The sequence below is a fragment of the Panthera tigris genome, chromosome B3 (assembly GCF_018350195.1).
Source record: "Panthera tigris isolate Pti1 chromosome B3, P.tigris_Pti1_mat1.1, whole genome shotgun sequence".
NCBI classification, from domain to species: Eukaryota; Metazoa; Chordata; class Mammalia; order Carnivora; family Felidae; genus Panthera; species Panthera tigris.
Window position 1 is genome coordinate 84,072,552 of NC_056665.1, and position 17,233 is coordinate 84,089,784.

At 35.4% G+C, this 17,233-nt stretch overlaps 1 protein-coding gene across 3 annotated transcripts in view; it reads left to right on the top strand.

Annotated features, from left to right (window-relative positions):
- SRP54 (signal recognition particle 54) overlaps nucleotides 1-17,233 on the top strand; it is a 39,147-nt gene that overhangs the window by 2,803 nt on the left and 19,111 nt on the right. Inside the window, exons 2-8 of one of the 3 annotated variants that reach the window (XM_007073736.3) lie at nucleotides 3,753-3,888; nucleotides 8,266-8,378; nucleotides 11,190-11,281; nucleotides 12,242-12,326; nucleotides 13,881-13,985; nucleotides 16,086-16,152; nucleotides 16,233-16,290. In XM_007073736.3, coding sequence (XP_007073798.1) covers nucleotides 3,858-3,888; nucleotides 8,266-8,378; nucleotides 11,190-11,281; nucleotides 12,242-12,326; nucleotides 13,881-13,985; nucleotides 16,086-16,152; nucleotides 16,233-16,290 — 551 coding nt within the window. In that variant the 5' untranslated portion in view covers nucleotides 3,753-3,857. Of the gene's footprint in view, nucleotides 1-3,752; nucleotides 3,889-5,725; nucleotides 6,093-8,265; nucleotides 8,379-11,189; nucleotides 11,282-12,241; nucleotides 12,327-13,880; nucleotides 13,986-16,085; nucleotides 16,153-16,232; nucleotides 16,291-17,233 lie in introns of those variants that run through there. The other 2 variants (XM_007073738.3, XM_007073737.3) reach the window with 2 other exon arrangements.

The following is a 17,233-nucleotide window of genomic DNA, read 5'->3' on the forward strand; positions in this document are numbered from 1 at the left end:
TTTGTCTGTGTTAAATTGATGTGATTTATTGATTTTGGAGTTAGAGCTTTTCTCATGCTGGGACAATTCCTGTAATACATACTAGGTGTTTGATGAATGAATAACTAAATGAATCCATGTGGCAACTTCATCTCAATCCCCAGTATAATATCATTGTAATTCTCACAAGGAGAACTTTGAAAAATAATTAATTTTACCTTTGACTTAAAAAATAATAGTCATACCAAAAGTTTGTAAATTACAAAAAAGATGTAAATAGGAAAATAAAAATTCACCATCCAGAAATGATAAATGTTATTTGCTAACAGTTTTATTGAAATAAAATTCACATATCCTACAATTCACCTAAAGTATACAATTCAGTGCTTTTTAGTGTATTGACAGAGTTGTGCAATCATCACCACAATCAATTTTAGAACATTTTCATCACTCCATGAAGAAACCCCATACCCATTAATAGTCATTCCTCATTTTCCCCCAACTTCGGAGCCCTAACCAACTATTAATCCACTTTCTGTCTCTGTAGATTTACTTCTGGACATTTCATATAAATGGAATCCTAGAATATGTGATCTTTTGTCACTGGTTTCTTTCATGCAGATTGTTTTCAGTATTCATCCATGTTGTAGCATGAATCAGTACTTCAACTCTTTTTTTTTTTTTTTTTATTTAAATTCAAGTTAGTTAACATAGAGTGTAGTCTTGGCTTCAGGAGCAGAACCCAGTGATTCATCTCTTACATGTAATACCCAGTGCGCATCCCAAGTGCCTTCCATAATGCTCATCACCCATTAACCCATCCCCCCACCTGCTTCCCCTACAACAACCCTCTATTCTCTGTATTTAAGAGTCTCTTTTGTTGGGGTGCCTGGGTGGCTTGGTCGGTTAAGCGTCTGACTTTGGCTCAGGTCATGATCTCACGGTCCGTGAGTTCGATCCCGGCGTCGGGCTCTGTGCTGACAGCTCAGAGCCTGGAGCCTGTTTCAGATTCTGTGTCTCCCTCTCTCTCTGCTCCTCCCCTGTTCATGCTCTCTGTCTCAAAAAAAATAAATAAACGTTAAAAAAAAAAAGTCTCTTGTGGTTTGTCTCTCTTTCTGTTTTTGTCTTATTTTTCCTTCCCTTCCCCTATGTTCATCTGTTGTGTTTCTCAAATTCCATATTTGAAATCATACGATATCTGTCTTTCTCTGACTTACTACGTGTCCCATAATATACTCTAGTTCCATCCACTTTGTTGCAAATGGCAAGATTTTGTTCTTTTTGATTGCTGAGTAGCATTCTGTTTGTTACACACACACACACACACACACACACACACACACACACACACACATCTTCTTTATTCATTCATCAGTCAATGGACATTTGGGCTATTGTTCATATCACTGCTATAAACATTGGGGTGCATGTGCTCCTTTGAATCAGCATTTTTGTATCTTTTGGATAAATACCTAGTAGTGCATTTGTTAGGTCATAGGGTAGTTCTATTTTCAATTTTTCTTTTTTTAAAAAAAATTTTTTTTTAACGTTTATTTATTTTTGAGACAGAGAGAGACCGCGCATGAATGGGGGAGGGTCAGAGAGAGGGAGACACAGAATCTGAAACAGGCTCCAGGCTCTGAGCTGTCAGCACAGAGCCTGACGCGGGGCTTGAACTCACGGACTGAGAGATCGTGACCTGAGCCAAAGTCGGCCGCTTAACCGACTGAGCCACCCAGGCGCCCCTATTTTTAATTTTTCGAGGAACCAACCTCCTGTTTTCCAGAGTGGCTGTACCAGTTTGCATTCCCACCAACAGTACAAAAGGGTTCCCCTTTCTCTGAATTTTTGCCAACATCTATTTCCTGAGTTGTTAATTTTAGCCGTTCTGACAGATATGAAGTGGTATCTCATTGTGGTTTTGATTTGTATTTCCCTAATGATGAGTGATGTTGAGTATTTTCATGTGTCTGTGAGCCATCTGGATGTCTTCTTTGGAAAATTGTCTATTCATGTGTTTTGCTCATTCCTTCACTGGATTATTTGTTTTTTGGGTGTTGAGTTTGGTAAATTCTTTATAGATTTTGGAAACTAACCTTTTGTCTGATATGTCATTTGCAAAGATCTTCTCGCATTGCCTGTTAGTTTGGTTGATTGTTTTCTTTGCTGTGTTCATTTCTTTTTATTATCAAATATTCCATTTTCTGGATATATCACATTATTTTTACCCACTCATCAGTTGAGGGATGTTTGGGTTCTTTCTACTTTTTGGCTAGAGTGAATAATGCTGCCACAATGACCATTTATGTACAACTTTTTGTTTGGATGTATCTTACTTTCTCTTGACTTGTACCTAGGAGTGGAATTGCTGGGTCATATATAGTAACCCTATGTTCAACATTCTGAGGAATTGCCCAAATTGTTTCCAACGGGCTGTACCATTTTACATCCCCACCAACAGTACATGAAGGTTCTGATTTCTCCACATTCGGAACAACACTTGTTATGTCTTTTTGACTATAGCCATCCTATTGTGTGTGGAGTAGTATCTGAGTGTGCCTTTGATTTGCATTTCCCTGGAGGCTAATGTTATTTTTTGATATTTGTTTATAGATAAAAATGGATTATACAATAAATACAGTTTTGTATTCTGTCTTTTGCATTTAAGCATGTTTTTAACATTAGCGAGCAAGTTTACAAAAGAATTTCCCTCATTACTGCTTCCCTTTTCATTACCCCAAATCATAATTCTTGCGAAAACTTGCCTCACTTATATGCATAGAAAATAAAATCTGTAGGAACATATACTAAATTGTTATTGTTGGTTATCAGGGGACAAGAGGGTGTAAGATTAGGGGAATTACATTTTCTGCCTTTAGTATTTCTGTAATGTTTGAATTTTTACAGTGAACACGTATCCTCCTGTAATCACAAAACATAAACTATTATGAATTATTTCCTTGGAGGACCAAGATTCAGTATGAAAAAATATCCACAAATTTAAAAGTCATAATTTATAACATTATATTGTTGGTTATTCAAATATAATAATTTTAGCAGATAAAATACAGATAGTCCACTTTGTTAAATAAATTTAATTTTCTGTTATCCTAGAATGTGAATACATATGACATACAGAATTTAAATATATATCCATATATTTAGTATTATAGTCAGGAAAGCAGGTTTTGGTTTGGGCTATTGACTAATTTATGGAAAGGTATATAATGTAGAAGTAAAGTTTCTAAAGATATTTACTACTAATAATATATTTATTTAGTTTTTTAGTCTAATATTGATCCAATAAGTTAGTCACTGACTAGGGCTAAAAATAAGTTTTTTATAGTAAAAATTAGTTCATATAAGTTTAAATAATCCTATAATTGTAATAGGATTTGAAATCTCTATTCATTAGGATCTGTTTATAAAATCTCAGATCAGGCAAGGTTCTGGCAGGCATATTTATAATGTTTATAAATAATATAAAGTGGCTGTTTGGACACTCCAGCTTCTGTTGAATAATAGAATTACAGGAACATGTAATTGGCATTAAAGATTCCTGGGGTGGTTCCTAGGTGATGGGATAGGAAACTTAGTAGGGTAAGGTTTTTAAGAAAATTTCTAGTTTACTTACACTTCGGATGAAAATATAGGGAGAGCCAGTTGGTGTCATTCAAGAAAACAAGGAAGTTTTATATTTATTGTCTCATTTAACCCTCACAACATCCCTTCAGGGTCACTATCTTGATAATGGTATTATCTCCATTTTGCAGGTGAGGAAAGTGAGGCTCAGAGAGATTAAGTAACTTGCCCACAGTAACTCAGCCAGTATGTAACAGAGCTGGGTTTGAATCCAAGTCTGTCAGACTCCAAAGCCCATGCTCTTTCCAGTACTTCACACTGCAGCAGGTAAGTATGATACTTGGCCTTGTGCTTGCCCTATGAGGGCACCCAGACTTGAGCCTGTTTCCATCACCTCACTATCCAACTCCTAGTCAGATTCTTGTCAGAACATGTGACTCAGATGAAGCTCCGTCCTCACACATCTGATTGCAGTGGTCCTCATCAGTTCTTTCTGGACATTGCAGTTATTCTGCCATGGAGAAGAGTGTGCATTTTTGCTTTCAAAAGACGATTTCCTCTCTTGTAATATAGCAACAAAATTTGACCCTGGAGTTTGCCAGCAGGGGCATTCAACCCTATTTTTTAAAGCATCATTCATACTATAGGGCCTAAGACTGGGTAGCCAAGGGACTGTGGGAAGTCATTTTGCTTTTTTTTTTTTTTTTCCTTCTAGGGAAGAGCCATTCTGTAACCTGCTTGTATCATAAAATTGTTGTGAGGGTGGAATGAGATAATAGATGTTAAATTGAATGAAATACTATACAGTAATTTACCCTTACCTTTCCAATAGCCTCATCTAAGTAGAGATTCCTTTTTTGTGAAGTTCTAGCACACACTGCTTTACTTCTGTAAATCTTTTTAGTTGAACAAGAGAATTTTGAGGGAGTGTTCTTGAATTGTAAATTACTCTAATTTGAGATATAGGGTTAGCTAGTAACATTAAAAAAGATGTTTTGCATTAAAAAATGTTTTGCATTTTAGTGTGCATATAAGACCAAGGTAAAGGTCATTTTTAAGAATCTTGTTGGAAATTCTTTTTTAGAGAAATTCTAAAAAGTTATAATAAGTGATGGCAAATGAGTATTAATTGTACGATATCAATTACATAGATCATTGACTTTTTTTTAATTTATCGTCTTATCTTCACTGGTTTATTTTAGTTGTCTTAAAGGAGATATTTGAAAGGCCTTTCATGACTTTGGATCCCTAGTCTTGCTTTATTCCTAAGTCTTAAATGTTTTCATTTGTAAAGTTCATTTTCAATACATAACTCTGAGGATACATAAAGCAGTGAGCTCATAGGGAGAGCAAAAGGGGGAAAAGTCCCTGCCCTCATGCAGCTTATATTTCAGTTGGGGGATATAGAGCACAAACAGTGTGAGTAAATCATATGTCAGTTGGTAGTGGAATGATGAGAAAAATAAAGAGAAGGCAGATTGTGATTTTAAACAAGTGGTTAGGGAAAGCCTCACTGAGAAACTGCGTTTGGACAACCACCTGAAGGAGATGGGGGAGGGAGCTGTCTTACCCATGTGGGCCAGAGGAAGAACATGCCAGCCAGTACAAAGGCCCTGAGGTGGTATAGTGCATCATCAAAAGCAAGGAGGTCCATGTGATTAAAACTGAGTGTGTGTGTGTGTGTGTGTGTGTGTGTGTGTATGTGTGTATATGTGTGTGTGTGTGTGTTTGGGAGGGCCTTACAGTCCATTTTGAAGACTTTATCTCTGCATGAAATAGGAAGGCATTGAGGTTTTGAGCAGAATTCTAATACCGGAGTTTTCACAAACATATCCTTGGAAATTGCAGAGGAAATACTATAATAATAAAAGGTACTATTAGGTATCATTATTCCTCTACTGAAATGCAGGTTTTTATAACCAGTCAAATGTATAAGAAAATGTGCTGCCAATAAGTACTTACATAAGGAAAAATGTATTAGAAAATTCACAGAGGTGCCTAGGTGGCTTATTTGTTTGAGCATCCGACTTTGGCTCAGGTTGTGATCTCACAGTTCATGAGTTCCAGCCTGGCACCGGGCTTTCTGTTGACAGCACAGAGCCTGCTTCAGTTCCTCTGTCTGCTCCCCACCCCCCGCCCGCCCCCCCTTCCCTGCTTGCTCTCTTTCTCTCAAAGTTTTTTTTAAAAAAGGAAAAGAAACTTAACAGAAGCTTTTTAAAAAAGATCTGCCCAATATGGGAAATAGGTTTATTTTAGTTAACTAGTATAGCTTTTTAAAATGGAGGATGACATGTTTATGACATGATCTCTAAAAAAGTAAATTGTGGTGTCATAATTAGGATTATATCTCTCCTGGTAACACAGTGGTAAAGGAGATGAACTGAAACATCTGGCTCTTTTTACCTTAAGAATATTTACTTAAGCAATAATAGTATAAGGAGTATGGGAGAAGAAACAAAAAGTGCTGGATCTTTTCTAAGAAGTAGTTGGTCTTTTAGGTGAAGTAACCATGTAATTGTAAACAAGTTATGGTAAGCAATTGTTTTCAATTCCATCAAGTATTGTTAGTAATTTTTTATGTTCTAAATTACCTAATTTTATGTGAGTGGAAGTGTAGTGTTTAATCTGGAGCTCAACCTGGAATATCTCTTTGCCAGTGATAAGTCCTTGAGTGCGTTTCCTTTCCTGCTTCTTTTGACTCCCCTCATCTCCGCTTTCTGGATGTTGAATGAGTCAGCAATTTTGTCCTTCTGTTTCTCTTATTTTTAATCTCCTGTATACTCTCTATGTAGGATCTAGTCTAGATTATCTTGGTTGACTATATTAGATTGGATTAATTCAGAAGAGTTACTAAATTGTTTTGAACAAATGAACTTTTCTGCTGATACTACTTATTTATACCAGATAATTGATACTTTTTAACTTGGTTTCAGAGCCCTTTACTAACTGCATTTCCTTTTAATTAGATAGCCCACTGTTCTGACTAGAATGTATAATTTACTGTCTCCTAAATAATGCATATTTAATGATCTACAAGTCCATACATATGTATATGTAAGTTGTAAGTATGTCCCAGGCTTTTCCATGTCTCAATTTCTGCTTATGCCATATCATCTTCAAATTCCTTTTTGTCTTCTTTTCCACCTGTCCATGTTCTACCTATATTTCAGGATCAAATTCACATTCAAACTTCTCTGTACAGCCTGTTCTGTCTCCTTGAGCCTGTTTTTTCTTCCTTAGAATTTTTATAGAAATAATCATTGGCCATTGATCATAAAGTTTCATTACTAACTTTGAACTCATACTTTACTGGTATTATCAAAGGTCTCCACAAAAACAATAGGATGTGTGTGTATATTTACATATATGTGTATATATATGTGTGTATATATATATGTGTGTGTGTGTGTATATATATACACACACACACACACATATATATATATATATATATATATATACACATATATAAAAAGAGATTTATTATAAGGAATAATAAATGGTTCATGTGATCATGGAGGCTAATTAAGCCCCAAGATCCTTCAACTTGGCAAGCTGGACACCTAGGAGAGCTAAGTCAGTGGTGTAGTTCCAGTCCAAAAAGGCTGGCGGGCTTGAGACCCAGGAAGAGCTGATGTTTCGTTTGAGCCTGAAGGTAGGAAAAAGCCAACGTCCCGGTTCCAAGGCAGTCAGGCAAGAGGACTTCTCTTAGTATTTATTTTGCCATTCATTCATGTGCCTTGTTTTACCAGCTAGTGGATAAGCAACTTGAGGCCAGGGACCACCTGTCATGCTTGCTTGCTTACCGTCCATAAATCCTTGCATAGGACTTAAGTGTAATGGGTATATCTGCATACTTTATAAAACTGTAACGTTTTAGAGCTGGATAGGGTCTTTGAGGTTATCTTGTTTCAGAGTTGGGGAATCAAGAACAGCTTTAAAATGGGAAGATTAGTAATATACCTCTTTCCTTGGTTATTAGAAGAGTAAGATGAGCTAATATAATGTGTGTGAAAAGTTAGGTGTCCTATTAATTAAAACTTTTTTTTTTTTTTTGGCTTAGAGCATGAATCAAAATAGTTTACAAAAGTCTTTTTATGTGATAAATTAGACAATATTTCTGGGTAGAAATCACCTTTTCTTTCTCTTTCTCATATTCAAATGTATGTTCAAAATGTCCATGTTCAAATGTATCTCCAGATTTGAGATCATACCATCATTTCCTCAAAGCATATTATCTGATAGGTTAAATTTGCTGATTTGTATAAAATATTCTAATTAGGTATACATCATCAAGTGGTAGGTTTAGCTTTTGGGCATGCCTATATTCAAGTGGCAGATTGAGGCTATAGAGGTTGAGGTTACAGTATCTGTTTTTTTTAATGTTTGTTTATTTTTGAGAGGGAGAGAACACAAGCCGGGGAGGGACAGGGACGGAGAGAGAGGGAGACAGAGGATCCAAGGCGGGCTCTGCACTGACAGCAGCAAGCCCTATGTGCATCCTGAACTCAGGAACCCATGAGATCATGACCTGAGTCAAAGTCGGACACTCGACTGACTGAGCCACCCAGGCACCCCAAGGTTACAGTATCTGAAGACTAAAGTACTTTATTTGAATTTAAATATTCTTTTTTAGAAGTCTCCAGTTATGGGAACCGGTATTGATTATTTTCAAATGTTTTTATTTAATTTTTTCTTTCCTAGATTTTCTTGTAATCACATCTACCAAAGCCTTCAAGATGGTACTAGCAGACCTTGGAAGAAAAATAACATCAGCATTACGCTCATTGAGCAATGCCACCATTATCAATGAAGAGGTATGTAAAATATGTGAAATGCGTGTGATAGCACATCATTACTAGCATTGGGGAGGTGAATTATCAGTAATCTCAATGTTTGTATTTGTTTTGTTGTAGATTTAATCATTGTAGGTAAACACTTAAAACTGAAGACACTAGTTAGTGTCTTTTATTGAGTTGACCATCTTACTGTTTAACTTGCTATAAAGAATTAGAAAAAAAGAATCAACAACAACAAAAAATTGAACCTTAACTAACATGTAAAAATGACATACATTTTATGTTTTAAAAAAGGGCTTAGGTCTGGAGATACACTTTTGCTTTGTCTCTTGACATAGGCCTAAAACTTCATTGTCCTGCTTCTTTTTTCTTGGCTAGGCATGTGTGTGTGTCTCACCTTTTTCTCTTTGACTTTTACTTAGCATTCTTGTTAAAGGCTAGTATTTTTATTTTGTCTACTTTGATTCATTTTCTCTGAAATCTTCACTCAGTTGTTTTAGAGATTTTGTAAGATGATTCCTTGTATGGTGTCTGAAATACTCTTCCTCCTGGCTTTCTTGTTTTAAGTTTAAAATATTTCTTTCTGGGGGTGTCTGGGTGGCTCAGAAAGTTGAGCATCCAACTCTTGATTTCAGCTCAGGTCATGGTCCCAGGGTCTCAGGACCCCCTGTTGGCTCCATGCAGAGTGTGTTAGTCGTTTTGATCATAGAGCCTGTTTAAGATTCTCTCTCTCTTTCACCCTCCCTCTCTGTCTCCTCTTCTGCCCCCCTTTCTCTCTAAAATAAAAAAAATATATTAAAAAAATTCTTAAAATATTTCTTTCTTTTTCCCCCCATGTCTTGTGTCTTAATGATTTGTCAATTGAAAAAAGATGAGAGTCCACAAGTATACTTTATATTTTGTGGTACCAATGGGAGAGTACTGAATTTGGTTTTAGAAGACCTTGTTTAGTGACCTACTTAGTAGCTTGTGATAGAAATCTGGGCAAGTCAACTTCAGATTCTTTAATGTATAAAATAAGAAAAAAGCACTTACCTTATAAGATGGTTTTAAGGATCAAATGAAATAATAGATGAAAAGTACTTTCTAACTTGGAAGTTTGAAAAAAAAAATTCTTTTTTTTTTAATTAAAAAAAATTTTAATTCCAGTGTGGTTAACAAACAGTGCTATATTAGTTCAATACAGTGTATAATACAGTGATTCAGTATTTCTGTACATTACTCTGTGCTCACTGGAAAGAAATTCTAATGCAGAATTTGTTATCAATATTTTAATAAGCTAATGGAATTAAATAATTTTGGGACCATCTTTGAATTTAGCTAGTCCAGCCTCTTAGTTAACAGCAACAGAAAGTCAGTTTCACATGTTTATTTATTGGAAGAACCAGGATTAGTGTCTTTTTTCTAATTCCTCATCCAGTGCTTTTTCTAATAATTATAACCATTGTTTAGTCTTTGGAATTCAGAATAAATAAAACAACAGCTTTCAAAACAGTTTTCCCTATTGTGTAACCTTTGTGCTGTTTATGTTTATAGTGGAGAAAAAAAGAAACCAGGGAAAAGAGCTTAGTGGGAAGTAGAGTTAAAGCTACTGCTTGAATTAGCAAACTTCTCTGTTCCTAGTACTGTGCTGCTAGGGAATTAACAAGAAGAAATCCCTCTAATGAAAGATCAGTTCCATTTTTATCAGGCCCTTTTAGTGAGAGATAGATCTGATAAGCCTCTGTAGGATGTACAAAGTGAGTTGAAGATGGGAATTCATTCAAGAAGATTTGAGGGACTACATTTTTTTTTAAAGATTTTATGTTTGAGTCATCTCTGTACCCAGTGTGGAGCTCAAACCCACAACCTGAGATTGAGCATCACACTGTCCACTGACTGAGCCAGCCAGGTGCCCCAAGGAATACATTTTTGCTGGCACCAGGGATTTGGCAGTGACAAAATAGACTACAGAATCCCTGCCCTCATGGAGCTTACAGTTTAGTGTGTAAACACTTATTTACATGAGCAACAAAGGCCTCACCATTTTTAAGACTTTATAGTTTGTGACCTTTTAACTGGCCTTGTAACTCAGCAAATATATGATGATAGTTTTTTTTTAATTTTTTTTCAATGTTTATTTATTTTGAGAGACAGAGTGTGAGCGGGGGAGGGGCAGAGAGAGAGAGTGAAAGAGAGACAAACCCAAGCAGGCTCCCAGCATAGAGTCTGATGCATGGCTCAAACTCACAAACCATGAGATCATGACCTGAACCAAAATCAAGTGGGGCGGTTAACCGACTGAACCACCCAGGTGCCCTGATAGTGAGTTATCAATGGAGGATAGTTTTCTTTTCAACTTTGTTCCTCTGCTCTGAGTGGAAATAGTAAGACTGCTAGGTCAGACTTGGTTATTATTTTTTTTTTGTTGTTATATTTTCCTCCATGGTAGTGCAATTAAGCAGATATAGTGAATATAAAGTGCTGTGTATTAGCCACAGAAGGTGTTCAATAGCAGCATCTATTGCGTAGTAACTTTCTTTGGCTTAAAGAAAAAGTCTTTACTACTGTTACGTTAATATAGGAATAAAATTGTGATAATATTTGGTTGAATAAAACTAAATAGAATGTCTTATTTTGACAACATGATTAGACATTTGATAAAATGCTCTTTCTAAGGCTAATTGAAAAACTTTTTTTCCTATAATAGTGTAGTATTACTTTTATTAAGTTATGGTAGTATATGATGAGTAATCAGCCATTGTTTTTATAAGATTGAAATGATACACGGGGAGTGTTAAACTTTTTTGGGGGGTTGTGTTAAATTTTTATGTATTTATTTATTTGCAGGTATTAAATGCTATGCTAAAAGAAGTATGTACAGCATTATTGGAAGCAGATGTTAATATTAAACTAGTGAAGCAACTAAGAGAAAATGTAAAGTAAGTTAAATTAATCAGGTAAAAAGCAGGCAAAACTAAATTTAGTTTACTGAGATGAGGAGCTAACCAGAAAAGTCTGCTATATCAAGAAATGTTTCTGCTTTAAGCATTTAAAAAGAATAGAACTCATATTTTGCAAGACTGTATTTATAGTATGTTTCCGTAATGATGTTTCAAAGAATAAACTTACATGTGGCTTTCATTTAATTATGGATTTCTTTCCATTTTACTCCTTTATTTGGATGGATTCAATCATATACAGTATAGTATTTCAATATAAAAGCCTTTTAACAATTCTTCATACAAAAGTGGTGCCAGTTTATCCTTTTCAGGCTTAAGATGACATTAATGAGCTTCCTTCATTATTGGAGAATTGTATTCATTTCTTGTTCTCCTCTTTGATTTTCTGTCCATATTTGAATGAAGGAGTAATGTGTGTCATCTCAGTTACTGTGTTCACTGGGAAAGGCACTGACTGGGGCAGGGCTCATAGAGTAATACAGGCACCTCAGTTAACTACTTGAATCCTCATCCTTGTCATGTCCAGGCCATCTTTCCTTTTCATACTGTTAGACTGGGTAATGAATGTAGAACTGCTGGCATTTACACATTTAGAATTAGAGAAATTAATCCTGTTTTCTGCTGGGTGTAAAGATGTATAAAGTATATATGTAAAAATAAGTAAATAAAATTAATACTTTGTGGTGATATGAGGACAAATTAATATTTAAACTTTAAAAAAAAAAAAACCTTGAAAAACTAACCAGTCTTCCGTCTAATATTTCCTGATCAGTTTTTTAGGATATAGACTTATAAATCTGTGGTAATTATATGCATGTTAATCAGAGGGCTACTAATGTGAATGATTGAATATTTTTACATTCTCTGGAGCAGAAACTTTTTTTCAGAACGTCTTAACTGGCTTTTCTCTCCTACCCACAAATAACCATCATCATGAAGGTCTGCTATTGATCTTGAAGAGATGGCATCTGGTCTTAACAAAAGAAAAATGATTCAGCACGCTGTATTTAAAGAACTTGTGAAGGTAAGAGTATATCAGGATTGTGCTGTGATTCTCTGTAGACCTCAGTGGGTAAAAATACATTAGCACTGCGAACAAGAATATTATTTCAGAATACTTACTTACATTTTTATAGAATATTCATCTGTATTAAAAATATTAATGGAAAGATTATTAACTTTTCTAAAGGGGCCTATTTTTATTATTGACTTTTCTGAATACAAAGTTCTGAGTATAGATATGAAAGGCCAGTACTATTCCTGCAACAATTCCCAAAGCCAGGTTACAAAAAGTAAAACTTCACTACAGATTAATTGATAGAAGGGCCTCTCTTGAGTTTATCCTCTTTAGCATCAGGTTTGCCTTATTGGTCTTACTTTTGTATGGAAAGTCACTCTTGACAAGTCTTCTTTTCTGAACTGTTCATTGTTTACAGAATTCCCTTTGAAAAGACCAAATATCCCAACTCTTGTTTAGATTATGAGCAATTGGTGAAATTTTATTTTGCAAGTGGTAAATATAGCCTATTACTTTGTATCACCTTAGAACTGATTATGCTTCCGTGGTCATGAAAATAATGGTGAGAATCTTAGAGCTTTAAAAAATATGTATGGGTTTTGGGGCACTTGGGTGGCTCAATCAGTTAAGCATCCGACTCTTGATTTTGGCTCAGGTCATGGTCTCATGGTTGGGAGATTGAGCCCCATTGGGCACCATGCTGTGCATGGCGTCTGCTTAAGATTCTCTCTTTCTCTCTCTCCCCCCACGCCTACTCCTTCTGCTCCTCTTGTGCTCTCTGTCTGTCTCTCTCTCACTCTCACTCTCTCTCACTTTCTCAAAAAAAAAAAAAGAAAAGAAAAAATAGGGGTACTTGGGTGGCTCAGTTGGTTGAACGTTCAACTTCAGCTCAGGTCATGATCTCGCAGTCCGTGGGTTCGAGCCCCGTTTTGGACTCTGCTGACAGCTCAGAGCCTGGAGCCTGCTTTGGATTCTGTGTTTCCCTCTCTCTTTGCCCTTCCCCTTCTTGTGCTCTGTCTCTCTCTCTCAAAAATAAATAAACATTAAAAAAAACAGATATAGGTTCAGTGGTAGGGGGAGAAAAAGAAGGAACTATAAAAACTTTTTTTAGAGCAACAGATGTCTGCTAGTGGTCTTCTAGTATTTTTCCATTTATTGTGTGAATAGTTTCATTTATTCCTTTGGTTTCTTATAGACTAATAAATAAAAAAAGAAATTCAGACATAAATGAGGTCAGAGAATTTATCCAGTCATGCTTCTTCATTTGTAGTTGAGAAAAGTGAACAGCTAGTTAGTGGCAGAGCCAGGTCTGATCTCTAAACTCTGTAGGATTCCTCACATTATTTCCAGTTTGCTTTTTATCTAGAATCTGAAATAGAAAATTTGCCTGTGTAGGCAAAATAGGGAAATAGTCAAGTTTTATGGGAATGGTAGGATTATGGTTGCCCATTATACCAAAGTGCCTTTAAATTATTTTTACAATTTAGAAGTTGTGGCGATAGGGGTTTTGAATGTAAGCATATGTTAAGCCAATCTTACTAATTTATTTCTGGTACATAGCTTGTAGACCCTGGAGTTAAAGCATGGACACCCACTAAAGGAAAACAGAATGTGATCATGTTTGTTGGATTGCAAGGGAGTGGTAAAACAACAACATGTTCAAAGGTAAATTATACTTAGTTTTAAAAAAAGTCATGGAACATACATGTTTGTATATATCAAGTTTTATGTTAAAGCCAGGCTAGAATGCTTGCTTTACAATTTTGTGTTATTTGATATATCTTATTATTTTTTTGTAATAGCTTTTTGTACGGTAAGAAGAAAGAATCCCAGAGTCTCCCTTGTGATTGCTTTTTATAAGAATCGTAGACTTCTACATAGCTATCCTGTTTCTTTTACCAAAGAGACTGTTCCTATACTTTAAGGACATGAGGATATGATTTTTGGAGAAGAGAACATGGAAAGTTTAGCTTATCTCCTGTGGTTCCAGGCTCTCTTTTCACAGTGTCCCCCCCAACATAATCATAGATCTTTATTTTGCATATCCTTCTACTAATTTTTAATTCATCATACCACCTCTTTCTTCAGAATTAAGTGCCTCAAGTTTGTTACCGGATTTTGTTTCACAAGCCTCAACTATGTTATAGTCTATAAAAAAAGAAAAAAGGATTATTTTTTAGAGGATTCTATTATTATTTATTTTTACTTAACATTAATAGTGGTTAGTATTTTTCACTATGGTAATGTATTGCTTGATCATTTTATGTCCTTTGAATGTTACTGTATGGCAGTTAGAATTTAAACTCTTTAGCAAATTCACCGTGTTCAAAAATGTAGGGGTGCCTGGGTGGCTCAGTCAGTTGAGCGACCGACTTCGGCTCACATCATGATCTCACGGTTTGTGGGTTCGAGCCCTGCGTCGGGCTCTGTGCTGACAGCTCAGAGCCTGCAGCCTGCTTTGGATTCTGTGTCTCCCTTTCTCTCTGTCCCTCCCCCACTCATGCTCTGTCTCTCTCTCTCTGTCTCAGAAATAAACATTTAAAAATAAGTAATAATAGTGGTGTGTGTATATAAATATAAATATATATATGTATATATATATATATATATATAATGGAATGTTTGCTGTGTTCAAAAATGTAATAATAGTGGTGTGTGTATATATATTAAATATATATAATATTATATATTATATATATAATGGAATATAATATAATATATATATATAATGAAACGTTATGGAATGGAATATATATATATATATATATATATATATATATATATATATATATAATGGAATGCTACTCGGCCATAAAAAAGAATGAAATCTTGCCATTTGAAATGATATGGATGGGGGTGCCTGGGTGGCTTAGTCAAAGTGTCCGACTTCAGCTCAGGTCATGATCTCAAGGTTCTTGAGTTCGAACCCTGCGTCAGGCTCTGTGTTGACAGAGCCTGGAGCCTGCTTTGGATTTTGTGTCTCCCTCTCTCTCTGTCCCTCTTGCACTCTGTCTTTCTCTCTCTCTCAAAAATAAACATCAAAAAAATTAATGAAATGACATGAGTGGAGCTAGAGAGTATTATGCTAAGTGAAATAAGTCAGAGAAAGACAAATACCATATGATTTCACTCATATGTGGAATTTAAGAAACAAAACAAATGTGAGCAAGGGGAAAAAGAAAAGAGAGACAAACAAAGAAACAGACTCTTAGGGTGCCTGGGTGGCTCAGTCAGTTAACTGTCCAACTCTTGATTTCGGCTTGGGTCATGATCTCATGATTTGTGAGATTGAGCCCCGTGTCAGGCTCTGCACTGACAGTGCGGAGCCTGCTTGGGATTCTACCTCTCTCTCTGCCCCTCCCCTGCTCACGCTCTCTCTCTCTCTCTCTCTCTCAAAAATAAAGAAACTTAAAAAAGAAACAGACTCTTTAAACTATAGAGAACAAACTGATGGTTATCAGAGGGGAGGTAGGAGGGGTGATGGGCAAAATAGGTGATGGGGATTAAGGAATGCGCTTGCTGTGATGAGCACCGGGTGTTGTATGGAAGTGTTGAATCACTGTATTATACACCTGAAACTAATATTATACTGGTAACTAACTGAAATTAAAGTTAAAACTGTTAAAAATGTAATAATACTACTCTCAGGAGAATATGAGCAGTTTTACTTTAATCCTTAAGTAAATAACAAGAGTAAACAAAAGTATTTTGTGTATAATAATTTGTATTTATTGATATTGTATTTTTTAAATCTTATTTTCCCAGTTAGCATATTATTACCAGAGGAAAGGTTGGAAGACCTGTTTGATATGTGCAGACACATTCAGAGCAGGTAATGTGTTTAAATTTGAAAACCGTTCTCTGTAATTTTTATTTTCAAGTCTGAGAACTCATTAATTCTTTATTTTATAGGAGCTTTTGACCAACTAAAACAGAATGCTACCAAAGCAAGAATTCCATTCTATGGAAGGTGGGTTTCTGGTTTTTATTTTGATACTCATGTCTTCTCTAAGTTTTTATTTTATGCTATCTTGTGACATTTTTAATATTTACTTAGAAGTTTAAATCTTTCTGGAACTAAGTAGGGTATAATTAATAAATTATCTTTTATTATTGTACCATGACTCTTCTGATCCAGCCTTATAGATCAGAGTGGACATTATTTAGTTCATAATTCTGCCTGTATTTACCATCCTGCCTTGCATGCCTTCTGACTTGCTTCCCTATTCCTGTTGTTTCTTTTAAGACCTATCTGAAGCATTCCTCGATTAAATACACACTGGTGAATTCCATACTGTTTCTTTAGTACATAATTTTAAAAAGTTGTGTTTGATCATCTTAAAATAGCTTATAATTTGTTATTAACTCAGAGATTCTGATCATTGCTGTCCTTCATTTGATACAGTAGTTCAGGTAGGTAGTTTATACATGTTAGAATGATTGATGAAAAAAATCAAGTCTAGATTGAATTTAGGACTTTTTGAGAGGATAGCATTTTTTTAACATTATTAATATAAATGGTTTATTATACCCTTAGAAAGAAAGTTTAAAGAAGCTAAACTTTGAAGTAATTAAATGAATGATATCATTTTGTTAGTCACTGCCTTCTACTTTTTGGCTGGCTAGAAATGCGAACGAACTTTCTCTTTCATGTATTCCTTATTTAAAATTTTTTCCTTTCAGTTTTATTTATTTATTTATTTATTAAATTTTTTCTTTTTAACCTTTATTTATTTTTGAGACAGAGAAAGACAGAACATGAATGGGGGAGGGTCAGAGAGAGAGGGAGACACAGAATTGGAAACAGGCTCCAGGCTCTGAGCGGTCAGCATAGAGCCTGACGCGGGGCTCGAACTCATGGACCGTGAGATCAGGACCTGAGCTGAAGTCGGCCGCTTAACCAACTGAGCCAC